The sequence below is a fragment of the Phyllobates terribilis genome, unplaced genomic scaffold, assembly GCF_046119375.1.
Source record: "Phyllobates terribilis strain yellow unplaced genomic scaffold, ASM4611937v1 Scaffold_11__3_contigs__length_659146591, whole genome shotgun sequence".
NCBI classification, from domain to species: Eukaryota; Metazoa; Chordata; class Amphibia; order Anura; family Dendrobatidae; genus Phyllobates; species Phyllobates terribilis.
In genome coordinates this window covers 429,142,261-429,156,738 of record NW_027362771.1, presented here as the reverse complement: position 1 = coordinate 429,156,738, position 14,478 = coordinate 429,142,261, and the positions used below count along the sequence as shown (strand labels likewise).

At 43.5% G+C, this 14,478-nt stretch overlaps 1 protein-coding gene across 2 annotated transcripts in view; it reads left to right on the top strand.

Moving 5' to 3' along the window:
* ELL3 (elongation factor for RNA polymerase II 3) overlaps positions 1-12,531 on the top strand; it is a 143,995-nt gene extending 131,464 nt beyond the window's left edge. For both annotated transcript variants that reach the window (XM_073653179.1, XM_073653178.1), the window contains 2 exons: positions 1,087-1,131; positions 11,542-12,531. In XM_073653179.1, coding sequence (XP_073509280.1) covers positions 1,087-1,131; positions 11,542-11,649 — 153 coding nt within the window. In that variant the 3' untranslated portion in view covers positions 11,650-12,531. The remainder of the gene's footprint in view (positions 1-1,086; positions 1,132-11,541) is intronic.
* Positions 12,532-14,478: the final 1,947 nt, after the last annotated feature.

Genomic DNA, 14,478 nt, shown 5'->3' with positions numbered 1-14,478 from the left:
TAAATTTTGTTGGAAAAATGAGAAATTACTGGTCAACTTTTAACCCTTATAACTTCCTAACAAAAAAAAATTTGGTTCCAAAATTGTGCTGATGTAAAGTAGATATGTGGGAAATGTTATTTACTAACTATTTAGTGTGACCTATCTCTCTGATTTCAGGGCATGAAAATTCAAAGTTTGAAAATTGCAAAATTTTTGCCAAATTTCAGATTTTTTCACAAATAAACGCAAGTCATATCAAATAAATTTTACCACTATCATATAGTACAATATTTCATGAAAAAACAATCTCAGAATCAGTGGGATCCGTTGAAGTGTTCCAGAGTTATTACCTCATAAGGTGACAGTGGTCAGAATTGTAAAAATTGGCCTGGTCATTAACGTGCAAACCACCTTCGGGGGTAAAGGGGTTAAAAGGAATCTGTCAAGGTTTTCAATACCCCATCTGAGTGCAATATAATGTACGGGCAGAGAACCTGATTCAAGCGATGTGTCACTTACTGAGCTACCTGCTGTCATTTTTATGAAATCACTGTTTTCTCTGCTGCAGATCTAGCAGTTCTCTGAATACTGAGCTGTGTATAACCCCGCCCACACCACTGATTGGCAGCATTCTACCCAAGTACAGTGTACACAGAAAGCTGGCAATCAGTGGTGGGAGGGGTTGTTATACAGAGCTTATGAATATGGAGGACTACATGGCCGCAGGTTTAGTAGTCCTCTAGTGATAATCGTATGCTGATAAATCAGTGATTTTCCCAAAACTACAGTAAACAGCTCAGTAAGTGACACGTCATTGGAATCAGGGTCTCTGTCTCTACATTATGCTGCTCTCAGATTAGGTAGCAAAGCCTGGTAACAGATTCCCTTTACTGCAATTTATGTAAGAAAAACAAATGTCTCCTGTAATACTTGATGAAAGGGAGTGAATATTTTGTACTTGCATTTCAATTAAATGTCCACATACAGCTTTTACTGGTTACAAATATATGATGTATATATGATTACATACGCAGCTTCCTTTTTCTAGGTGTATATCTGTTCATAGAAAAACACTCTAAAAATGTCATTATTTTTTACTTTTAGATGGTTGAAAATAAGATTCTGTCAGAATATAAGAAGTTCAAGAAGGTACGTATACTTACAAATAGCACTGTGCAACGGTAGGACATTGCCCCAGTGCAAGCAGTTAGTGGTTTCCTGTGCAGTGCATTAGGCTGGGATTCCAGGTTCTGTTTTTTTAATGTAGTTTTTCACGTCAAAATTAGAAACGGATCATAAATGAAAGATACCTGTAAAGAAAAGACTAAGGCTCCAATTCATCAATTACAATTTATTTGAGTCAATTTTCTTTTTTTTGCCTTGTGATATCTGCTGATATTTTTGCACCAAATTATTCAAAATGGTACACACAGTGCAAAATCAAAAATGTTCTATATTTTTGTTTCTAATAGTTTTTTTTTTTTTTGCAACTTTTCAGCAAAAAAAAGTTGAAAATCCTTTAACTCCTTTCCGACATATGACATACAGTTACATCATATGTCGGGTCCCTGATGCTGGCTCGCAAGCTCAATCTCTGACAGCAGCATTTAATGTGCACCGGCGTATTGAGAAAAAATCAAAAGGCCAGAATTATGTTTTTTTTGGCCACTACAACATTGTATGAAAATGCACGACCAAAACATCGAATCTACTCCAAAATGGTATCAATAAAAACGTCATCCCATGGTGCAAAAAGTAAGCTTTCACACAGCCCTATATCCTGAAAATTGAAAGTGTTACGGGTCTCGGAAAAAGGCGACACAAGCAAAAAGACATAGTTACTTACCAGTAACGGGATTTCTCAGAGCCCATGACGGCACCACGGAGAGAGGGGATCCGCCCTTCAAGGACAGGAAACCTACAGATAAAAAGGGCGGTACCTCTCTCCCGCATCAGTTGTTTACAGACCATGAGAGGACCTCCAGGTTAATAACACAATATAAAACATTATTATAATGATTATCAGGAACACCATGTGACTATGTATAAACGATAAAAGTGTGCACACCAACGCGTGAAGTGAGGGAATGTATGGGTGCCATCATGGGCTCTGAGAAATCCCGTTACTGGTAAGTAACTACGTCTTTCTCCTTCCCCCATGACGGCACAACGGAGAGAATTACAGAGAAATGTAACGTTTAGGGAGGGACCACTGCTTGTAGAACCCTTCTACCAAAAGTAAGGTCTGAAGAAGAGGCTAGGTCCAGCTGATAATGATTAAAGAATGTAGAGGGAGATGACCATGTAGCAGCTCTACATATCTGTTCTAAAGAAGCCCCAGGTCTTTCCACCCAGGAGGCTGCCACTGCTCTTGTCGAGTGAGCCTCCAGATTCTCCGGGGAGGCTTCCCCACGGGAAGAGTATGACAGGGTGATGGTGTGTCTCTTATACATTGCGCCAACGTGCCTTTAGAAGCTTTCCACCCCTTTCGAGGTCCCTGAAAGCACACAAAGAGAGCCCTGTCCTTCCTACACTCTTGCGTGGCCGCTAGGTACTGGATTAGACACCTTCTGACGTCTAGTGTATGTAAGTCCCTTTCTCCCTTGTTTTTGGTATTGGGGCAAAAGGAAGGGAGGGTTATCTCCTGAGACCTATGAAAATGTGACGCCACTTTTGGTAGGTAGGCCTGGTCTGTTTTAAGGACAACTCTATCCTCCAAGATTTGGGTGAATGGGAGGTCTGCAGATAATGCCTGGATATCACTGACTCTACGCGCCGACGTGAGTGCTACGAGCGTCTGCCAAGGGCTCGAAGGGAGGTTTGGTCAGAGCTGTGAGGACTAAGTTTAGATCCCAAGGCGGCGTGTTCCGAGAGGGGATAGGTCTAGATCTAGCCGATGCCTTGATAAACCTATATATCCATTTCTAGCCAGGTCGCAGTTGTATGTGGCCTCTATGCTGTGACCTGAACCTTCAAGGTACAGTACAGACTAAAAGTTTGGACACACCTTCTCATTTAAATATTTTTCTGTATTTTCATGACTATGAAAATTGTACATTCACACTGAAGGCATCAAAACTATGAATTCACACATGTGGAATTATATACTTAGCAAAAAAGTGTGAAACAACTGAAAATATGTCTTATATTCTAGGTTCTTCAAAGTAGCCACCTTTTGCTTTGATGACTGCTTTGCACACTCTTGGCATTCTCTTGATGAGCTTCAAGAGGTAGTCACCAGAAATGGTCTTCCAACAATCTTGAAGGAGTTCCCAGAGATGCTTAGCACTTGTTGGCCCTTTTGCCATCACTCTGCGGTCCAGCTCACTCCAAACCATCTCGATTGGGTTCAGGTCTGGTGACTGTGGAGGCCAGGTCATCTGGTGTAGCACCCCATCACTCTCCCTCTTGGTCAAATAGCCCTTACACAGCCTGGAGGTGTGTTTGGGGTCATTGTCCTGTTGAAAAATAAATGATGGTCCAACTAAACGCAAACCGGATGGAATAGCATGCCGCTGCAAGATGCTGTGGTAGCCAAGCTGGTTCAGTATGCCTTCAATTTTGAATAACTCCCCAACAGTGTCACCAGCAAAGCACCCCCACACCATCACACCTCCTCCTCCATGCTTTACGGTGGGAACCAGGCATGTGGAGTCCATCCGTTCACCTTTTCTGCGTCGCACAAAGACACGGTGGTTGGAACCAAAGATCTCAAATTTGGACTCATCAGACCAAAGCACAGATTTCCACTGGTCTAATGTCCATTCCTTGTGTTCTTTAGCCCAAGCAAGTCTCTTCTGCTTGTTGCCGGTCCTTACCAGTGGTTTCCTAGCAGCTATTTTACCATGAAGGCCTGCTGCACAAAGTCTCCTCTTAACAGTTGTTGTAGAGATGTGTCTGCTGCTAGAACTCTGTGTGGCATTGACCTGGTCCCTAATCTGAGCTGCTGTTAACCTGCGATTTCTGAGGCTGGTGACTAGGATAAACTTATCCTCAGAAGCAGAGGTGACTCTTGGTCTTCCTTTCCTGGGGCGGTCCTCATGTGAGCCAGTATCTTTGTTGCACTTGATGGTTTTTGCAACTGCACTTGGGGACACTTTCAAAGTTTGCCCAATTTTTCGGACTGACTGACCTTCATTTCTTAAAGTAATGATGGCCACTCGTTTTTCTTTACTTAGCTGCTTTTTTTCTTGCCATAATACAAATTCTAACAGTCTATTCAGTAGGACTATCAGCTGTGTATCCACCAGACTTCTGCACAACACAACTGATGGTCCCAACCCCATTTATAAGGCAAGAAATCCCACTTATTAAACCTGACAAGGCACACCTGTGAAGTGAAAACCATTTCCGGTGACTACCTCTTAAAGCTCATCAAGAGAATGCCAAGAGTGTGCAAAGCAGTCATCAAAGCAAAAGGTGGCTACTTTGAAGAACCTAGAATATAAGACATATTTTCAGTTGTTTCACACTTTTTTGTTAAGTATATAATTCCACATGTGTTAATTCATAGTTTTGATGCCTTCAGTGTGAATATACAATTTTCAAAGTCATGAAAATACAGAAAAATCTTTAAATGAGAAGGTGTGTCCAAACTTTTGGTCTGTACTGTATGTGTAAGCTAGGGCCTTTTCCAACCCCTTCTGCAGAAATTCTAAAATGGTTGACAGTGGATCTTCTCCTTTCAACCCGACGATGAAAGGAACTTCCTCCAAGTTTACCCATAAAGTCTGGCGGTTACTGGCTCCCTACTTTGTAGTAGCGTGGAGATTAAATTTGAGGAAAAACCTTTATTCCTCAGGAGAGCCCTTTCAAATTCCAGACCGTCATGTGCAAGTTTTTTACCTGAGGAAGACAAACTGGCCCCTGAGAAATAAGTTCCGGAAGTACCCAGGGGTCGGAGATGGACATCATCCTCAGCCAAGAGAACCATGTCCTCTTCAGGCCAGAAGGGGGCTATTAAGATTACCTTTGCTCTGTCCTCCCTGATCTTTTTCAGAACTGCCGGAATCACGGCAATCGGAGGAAAAGCGTAACCTAGAGGAAATTTCCATGGAATCGTGAAGGCGTCCAATGCTACGGGGTTCCCTTTGGGGTCTATTGAACAGAACGCCTCCACTTTTCTGTTCTCACTGTTGGCGAATAGGTCTATAGTAGGACATCCCAACATCTCTATGATCTGATTGAACACTGATTCTTTCAGTTCCCACTCGCCCTGTTTCAGCTGGGTTCTGCTCAGGTAGTCCGCTCTGCGATTTTCTGCCGCCCTTATGTGGAGGGCTAATATGGACTTTAGATTGCTTTCGGCTAACTGAAAGATAGTCTCTGTCACTAGTATCAGAGGACGGGACCAGGTACCCCCCTGGTGGTTCAGGTATGCTACTACTACCCGGTTGTCTGAGAACACCCTTACGTGGTGAACCCGCAAAGTGTCCAGAAATTTCAAAAGGACGAATTCCACTGCTGGTTAGGATCTGATGGACTGAAATCACCCACGGAATACCCCGGGTCAAATTGTCCATCCTCATCCACCATCCCAGAGAAGACGTAGTTTTTGATGACATGGTTAGCTGACCTTCTAAATGCCCTTTTAGAGAGCTTTTGGCTCCTAGAATCACCCTCTGCAACTGTCTGGTATGTATCTGAGCCCATTGAAGGACGGAAAACAGTCCCTCATGGAGCCTAGGAGGGACATAGCTTTTCGCAGAGACATCGACGGGAGATCCTTTATCTGAGAAATCTGAGCTATGATCTTTTGAATCTTTCCTGCCGGATGGCGACATTATTGATTTTTGGAGTCTAATATGATGCCTAGATATTCCTGTACTTAATTTGGCTCGGTTCTGTGTTTTTTTAGATTTAAAAGCCAGCCTAAGCTGATCAAGGAATCCATAACCTTCCCTAGTTTGTCTTTGCAATGCTGGAAAGAACAGCCTGTTATCAGAAAATCATCCAGGTATGGGACAATCAATACGTCTTGTTCTCTCAGGTGGGCAGTTACTTCCAAAATTATTTTGATAAATACCCTTGGGGCTATGGCTAGGCCGAATGGGAGAGCCATATACTGGTAGTGCTTGACCACCCAACCCCCCCCCCCATAGATATTGCTACCCTGAGGAACTTCTGATAATCTTTGTGGATAGGGACGTGATACTAAGCGTCCTTTAGGTCCAGAACAGTCCTGAAACAGTATTTTTACTGACGTCTTTATTGACTCCATTTTGAAGGTTTGAAGTTTCAACAGCTTGTTCAATTTCTTTAGATTTAAATTGTCCTGTAAGTCCCGTCCGGTTTTCTCCTCAGGAACAGAGGGGAGTAGAAACCTTCGCCTTTTTCCTGGGCAGGGACTTCTTGAAGGACTGCTTTTCTCTATCAGGCCTAGAACCTCCTGTTCTAAGGCTAGCTGCTCTACGTTTGAGGACCTTTTGGAAGTCACTATGAAATTTGGATGGGGAATTGAGTGGAATTGGAATTTCAGCCCTGATTTTATTATGTTTAGGATCCAGGAGCTGTTGGATATTCCTTCCCAGGTCGGGAGAAACAAGGATAGCCTTCCCCCCACCGGACTGGGGAAAACATTCATTGTGAGGGCTTTCTTTTATCATTGGGGGTCTGCTGAACAGGAATCTTTTGGCCTTCCTCCTTCTATCCTCCCACTTATCCTGGTCCCTGGGGGGTTTCCTACGGATATATTTCTTACTCTGAAAAGATTTCTAATAAGGATTGTTGGACAGGACAGGGAAACGTTTTTTATTATCCCCGGCTTTGTCCAGGATATCGTCAAGAGTAGGACCGAACAAAAATTCGCCCTCACAGAGAATGGAACATAACCTTGACTTTGTCTGGAGATCTCCCCGCCAACATTTAAGCCAGATGGCCAGTTGTGCTGCATTGGAAAAACTTGCTGCCCTGGCTGCTAACTGACCAAGTCTGCCGAGGCATTTGCCTGAAAAGCAGCAGCTCCTTTCATTACAAGGATGGAGTCTAATATAGTATCCCTAGATGTTTTTTTTCCCTTAGCTGTGTTTCTGACTGATCCAACCAGACCATCAAAGATCAGGCCGGAAAAGTGGCTGCTACCACGAGACTCAACCGTCCTCCAGCGGCTTCCCATGAACCTTTTAAGAAGGTGTCTGCTTTTTTGTCCATAGGATCTTTTAACACCCCCATATCCTCAAATGGAAGTGAAAACTTTTTGGAGGCCTTAGCTATAGCCACATCCAATTTCGGCCCTATTTCCCAGAGGGAACATACCGGGTCATCAAATGGGTATTTTCTCTTTGGGAATAAAAGGCCCTTTCTCTCTGGTCTTTTCCACTCTTTTTTAATTAAAGAGTGGACTTTTTCATTATGGGGAAAAGATCTCCTCTTTTTTTGTTCTAGACGCCCAAACAATATATCTTGGGCAGATCTTTTGGGACGGGGGTCTATCAGCACCATAGTTGCCCTGACGGCCTTGATGAGACCATCTGTTTCTTCTATGGGAAAGCAGCTACGCCTGCTTCTATCCCTAGGTTAGGATGACGATGAACTGGACAGATCCGAATCTTCATCATCATCCTCAGGGCTACTGGATGCGGATTCAGCGGACATATATTTGGGTTTTTTCCCCGTCCCCTGGAGGGACCTAACGGTGTCTTCTACCTGTGACTTTATAATTGACCTAAGTTCTGAAGCAAACTTTGGGGTCTCTTCACAAATTGTTTGCTCTATACAAGAGCCGCAGAGTCTTTTTTCCCACGTAGTGGGTAACTCATCTGCGCAAAGTGCACAAGTCCTGTGTTTTGTCTTGCCCCCACTTTTCCTTCCCTAATGAGAGAAGAGAAAAAAGGGGGGACCCCATTATAAGGTGAACTTTCACGAAGATCACTTACCATTCAGGCGGAAGAAGAGGTAGGAGGAGAAACTGTTTTTGTAGACGGGTTCTCTCTTGGATTTGGTGCCATGCTGACGTCCTTGCTGTGCTGGGACGATCAGCCGGAATGCCCACTCCCACTGTTACCATGCTCGTGATGACCAGAAGAATCCTCCTGACGTTCCGTTTCCTTAACCCACTTCTTCCTCTGTTGCTGCTGCGACTGAGGCTGCCGCAGGTGATGGAGATGGCGGTGATGATTGGGGATTCAGGGTCTGTGTCTCCTGGTGCTCCTGTTCACTCATGACTGAAAGAGACTGCCAGAGCTCTACCAGAAGCACTCTGCAGTGCTCTCTGGCGATATATATATATACCTGGTCTCCTCCCATTCTGCCCCTTCTTTTTTTTTATTAACTGGGCGAAATAGCGCCCTCTCCCTTTCCCAAGGGACGCCATGCATCTGCCCCCGGAAGATGCCCCCCGCGCCAGCGCCTGACTGGACTCCCATTCAGGCTTTGCGGCGCCTCGTCGCGTCAGAAAGGGGAGCGCACATCATTGGAGCACGCCGCATCATGGGAGAGACGGGTCATAGGGGCGTGTCACTCCCGCACACTGGAACCCGGAAGTTCTTGTGCACATTTTCTCAGCGCAACCTCGGCTCGCTGTAACAGCCATGAAGGATCCAGGGAGAGGTAGTATGTGCGCTGCTCCATCTTCCGCTACCTTTCCCCCGCCCACCCTAGAGGCCCACTGATCCCAGCGGTGGCGCCTCACCACACCAGCTGAGGCAGGGAACCCCCGCTGCCTGAGTCAGACTGGTCGGGCCCGGCTCCAACGAGGATTCATCTTCTTGGCACATGGGTATGCCTTTCTTCTTACACAGGTACGCCGTACTGTAGGTTCCCCGTCAAGGACAGGAAACCAACTGATGCGGGAGAGAGGTACCGCCCTTTTTATCTGTAGGTTTCCTGTCCTTGAAGGGCGGATCCCCTCTCTCTGTGATGCCGTCATGGGGGAAGGAGAAAAATTATTTTTCGGTTACAAATTTCCAAAATGTTTTGCACTGCTTAAATGTAAAAAAAACTAAACATGTTTGGTATCTGTATAATGTTACTGACCTGGAGAATGATATTGCCAGGTCAATTTTACTGTATAGTGAACATTGTAAATAAATGCAATTCCACAATTGTTTTTTTTTTATTTAGCAATTTCAACGCATTTTGAGTTTTTTCCCCTGCTTTCCAGTGCATTACATGATAAAATGAATGGTGGCATTCAAAAGTACACATCATCTCGCAAACAAGCCCTTAATATGGCTATATTGATTGAAAAATAAGAAGGGGACAAATAAAGGAGAAAGCGGAAAATGGCCATGGCGTGAAGGGGTTAAAAAGAGAGAAAACTTAGAAAACTTAAAAAATGGCCCAAATCTTATAGAAATTAAGGCACAAATACTAAAGCCACTTAAAAATGAGAAAATTACTCTTGAAAACTGGAGAAACAACAATGATGACTTTTTTTTTAATTACACTTATGGTTTCAAAAAAATTCTGCCCAATAAATGCCACTATATGTCATAAAGGGGTTTTGTCACCATTGCCTATCACATTTACTGTATAGATCATAGCATCTGAATATTTTGCAATTTACATGCCGTTAAAAAAACAACTATCTTTTGAAGATCTATAACATTTTCAGCCACTGTATGGCGCCACCAGGTGGTCAGACTTTATAGCCAATGTGCAGATAAATCTAATAAACTGAATGCTGCGCTCTCTTCACTGCAGAGCAGCCACAGTCTTATCTTTCTATTGACTGTCCTGCAGGGAAAAGTGACTCCCTTGCATGGAGACCTGGCTATGGGGGAGAGTGACAGAATGTGACCAGCAGCAGTCTGCACATGATATACTGACAACCAGGTGGCGCTATACTGTGTAAGAAAAGTTCATATAACTTTCCTGGAGTTTTTGGCATGTTAGTTGCAAATATTGCGATCTATAAAATAGATGTGCTACGTAATGGTGTGACATTCTTTGAATAAGTTCCATTCTATGGATTAAAATGTGATTGGTGGGAAATTATATGATATATTTATATGTTTTAGTTGCTTCATTTTTTATGTATATCTATCATGCCCATCAACCCAACCTACAATTTGAGATGAGCAAAGGATGGAGATTAGGGTTGTAAAGAGCATATTTATAAGTAGTACAATTTTAAAGGGATATTCCACATTTATTTTTTTATTGCTTTGTCTAAAAATAAGAAAAGAACTTAGGATGAATACAAATGAGCAAATACCCTGTAGTAAGTAAATACATAAGTAGTAATAGTGCATGTAAATAACATAGGGCACTTAGTTGACGTGATTTTGATCAAGAGAGCATAAAAGCCATCCCACCGCGAAAAGGTGAACCCAATCAGGATGGTCCCTAACTTTTGTAGTTCCCCTCAATAAGTGTCAGCAGACCTCAAAATAGAGTATGGGACCATCCTGAGTGGGTACACCTTGACGTGGTGGGATGGCTTTTATGCTCTTTTGATCAAAATAGTGTCAACTAAGTGCCCTATGTTATTAACAGGCACTATTACTATTTATTTACTACAGGGTATTTGCTCATTTGTTTTTATTCTAGGTTGTTTGTTAAATGTCCACAGTGTGAACGTGCACCTACACATTGCACTTATAACAACGTGTGCCAGGTCATTTCTTGGTTTTGCTAAAAATAAGAATACCAGCCTTACATTGGAGCTGCTCTAGCGCTGACGTCACACTACAGCCGTGACTGCCTGAGCAAATCACTAGGCTCAGCAATCATGCCGATGCATGCAGAAGACTGCTGTGATTGGCTGCAGCAGTCACATGATATAGTGGAGATGTCACCATTGCAGCGGAGGCAGAGCTGAAGCAGAAGGCGATAAGGAAGACTTTTTTTTTTTTCTTAAAAAAAAGTCTATCGGCTTTTTCCTGAAGCAGCTTTGCCTAAGAAACTGTTGACGGCTGTGTCAATGTCTTAAAGACATGTGCACATACCCTTTAATAGACTCTCACCAGGTTTATGCCTTATCTGACAGCAGCATATCATAGGGGCAGAGACCCCGATTCCAGCTGGGTATCACTTTCTGGGCTGCTTCCTGTAGTTTTGATAAAACAATTATGTTCTGCAGCTGACCTACTCTCAGTGATGAGCTTCAGCTATTCCCACCTTTCACAGAAAGCTTTCAATCAGTGATAACAGGATTTGGGCGCAGTCAGATGGCCGTATAACATGGATGACGATTGCATCGCAGTGCATGGACTGGTTGGCGGCCAGTCCGAGCACTGCGATGCGATCGTCATCCGTGTTATACGGCCGTCTGACTGTGCCCTTAGACAGCTCAGCATTGAGAAGACTAAAACAGCTGCATCACATATAAGAAAATGTAGCAAAACTACAGCAAGGAGCCCAGTAAATGACCCAGCACTGGAATCAGGTTCTCTCCATCTTGTTCTGCCCTCAGATTGGGAAGCATAAGCCTAGTGACAAGTTCCCTTTAGGTTTTCTTAGGCTAGCCGTCTCGTATCCTGGGAGAGACTTGAACTACATTTCCTAATTGGTGAATAGATCCACATACTAAATATCTGTGGCCTTCAAACCACAGTCAACTGTCTGTACATCTGAGGTGTAAAGTTATAAAACTGATGTTTGTGTCTCTTCAAATAGACATATCCGGGCTACAGGGAAGAGAAGAGTCGCTGTGAATACTTGCACCACAAACTCTCTCACATCAAGGATCAGATTCTGGAATACGAGAAGAATACGCCAACATAGGAAGACTCGACTCCAAGAGACATTTATCCATGCCACAAGACTACGGCCCATCAATCAGCCCGGTGGGGTCTGACCAAGAGACTTCATGGGAAGTGACTTCTCAGCAAACCAAGTGACTTATGGGGGAAAAAAAGTGCCATCAAACTACTGTATGTTGTATACTTCAGTAAGAACGCCTTGGCGCATCACCAGTGAATCAACGACTGCCTTAGATGTTACGTAATGTACAAATGACGGGTTTTAGCCTTTTTTTTTGGTGACTTGTCCTGCAAAGATAAAGCGTAAATCAGTGTAGGGTGAAAAAAGAAAGACTTGGGATCTGTAAAGATGTAGAAATCATGTACTGCTGTGCGGTGTAATGATCTACTGGGGAAGATGGAGCCGTATAGAAAATGCCTATTCCAGGAATATATGGAAGAATTCATCTCCTGTGTCGCCTGTGTGGCACATTCCCAAGGTGGGCTCAGCCGGTACATCTAAGGGGCCACATGTTCTCTGGGACTTGCTTGTTGTGGTACACTGGGGGACAAAATGTGACCACATCCACCTGTATTATGCTGTGATGTAGCAGCGGCACAGGGTTCTTTGGCCGAGCGACCTGTGTCGCCATGTACCTCATCCTAAAATTCACAAATGCAGTTTATCGTTAAAAAAATGCATAACACCAGTTTAATCAGTGGGGTTCATGCTAGTCAGACATTAACTCTTGACATGAAATGGGTTTTCTGCCAAACCTGACAATCTCACCCAACAGGCCTTGGACTCTCAGAATAGGCCTATATTTAGTACACTTAATCGCATTATGAACTAGTATGTTTTGTGAAATCATTGCTCTTTATACTGACCTGGGGTCTACAATTAAAGTCTTTCTTGATCATATAATTTGTGTTCACTTTGTTGCAGTTGTGACATTTTATATTAACAGGAAGTTTTTGCCACCTAATCCGAAAGCATGATGATGTGCAGAGACCCTGATTCCAGCGATGAGTCACTTACTGGGCTGCTTGCTGTAATTTTTTATAAAATCTAGTAAACCTGCTGCCATGTAATCCTCCATACTCATGAACTCTGTATAACCTTGCCCCCACCTCTGATTGGCAACGTTCTATGTACTCTGTGCATAGGCAGAAAGCTGCCAATGGTGTGGGTGGGGTTAGAGTTTATTTTCACAAGGGTTAAATATAAATAAAATTAACAATTTATTACAGTTTCTCCTAAATGCAGCAATACCCCCATCTGTGGTCAGAAAGTACTGTTTCATTATGAAGGAGCACTATTTTTCTTGGGAGTGCAAATTTTCCTGGAACACCATTTGCAGGGTCCAAAAAAAGGTGCCACAATGCAGAACCTCCATCCTCAAGTGACTCCATTTTGGAAATTACAACCCCTCTGGGAATTCATCTATGGATGTAGTGACTATTTTGACCCAACGTGTTCTCTAGAATTAAGCACAGTTGATATTACAGAGTGAAAATTGGAAATATAACTGCCCAAATAAATTATGGGGTGGAGGGCTCCAGAAAAAAGCTGGGAACAATGTAAGTAGGTTCTTCCCACTACACCATTGACATACATGTGGATGCTAACGGATCATAAGGGAATGTGGGGGTGGGGAGCAATGTCTTTTTACAGAGCCTTTAAGCTACTAGAAATGTGGAACCCTCCCCCACCCGCTCTGCTTTCATTGACAGATGACCTGAGTGGGGGCTTGGTTTTTGTAGGAGGAATTTAATTATTTTTTTGAAGTGGTGCAATTTTGGGTTCATTTTTTTTTTGCCTTTAAAGTTAGGTTCTCATTTACATGCTCGTAGATGAGCATTTACAGTAGGGTTTCCATCTAAATCTGAGAAACATGACTCACAATCCAACCCGTCCTACAAAACTATTCACTGTAATGAGGCAGAGTTACTCTGGACTGTGCCTCTGTTCTGGCAATGCCCATCTTTTTTTAAAGGTACATATAAGTGTAATAGACTGTGGTCTTGTGCATGCCTAAAATCATGGCACACCAGCGAAACAGAGGCTGACGGTCAGAAGCCATACAGACTCCAAAGTGACTGCCTTATTGCAGTCACTTTGGAAAGTGCTTGTCAACTTGGTCACACTATATAAATCCATGCAACCAGCATGGATTTATATAGTGTGACCGTAAAAGAAATGTCAAAAATAACAAAATAAATCTATACTTACCTTCTGATGGCCCCCGGAGTCTTGCTTCGCTCCGTCCTGGCTTGCCGGCAGCTCGCGGTACACTACACTGAAGGACCTGCCGTCACATGACTAAATGACGTCAGCGCAGGTCCTTCAGTCCACCGCGAGCTGCCGGCAAGGGAAGACAAGCGCAGCCGGGGCCATCAGAAGGTAAATATAATATTTATTTTTTATTTAATTCTTTTTTTTACAGGTTCTATGGTACCCAGGTCCGGAGGAGAGTCTCCTGTCCTCCAGACCCGGGTACCATCCGCACATTGAAACGCATGGAATCCGCATGTACAGATCAGATACAGTGATGCGTAATCCATGTAAGTCAATGGCGGCGAAAGCGCAGCACTTCCGCTAAATAATTGGTAGTGCTGCGTTTTTTTCCCGCAATGATAATCCGCAGCGGAAATTTCCACAGCATGTGCACAGCACATGCGGATTATCATTGGGGAACATGGCAGGCCTTCTACCATGCGTTTTTTAAGCGTTTCTGCAGCATTTTTGCCGTTGCGGAAACGCTTAAAAAACGCATCGTGGGCACACAGCCTTAGGCCTCAAGCCCCTTTCTATGGCCCTGAAATGAAACAAATAGAGACCTATCCTTCCTGCAAATCTGAGTGGCCGATA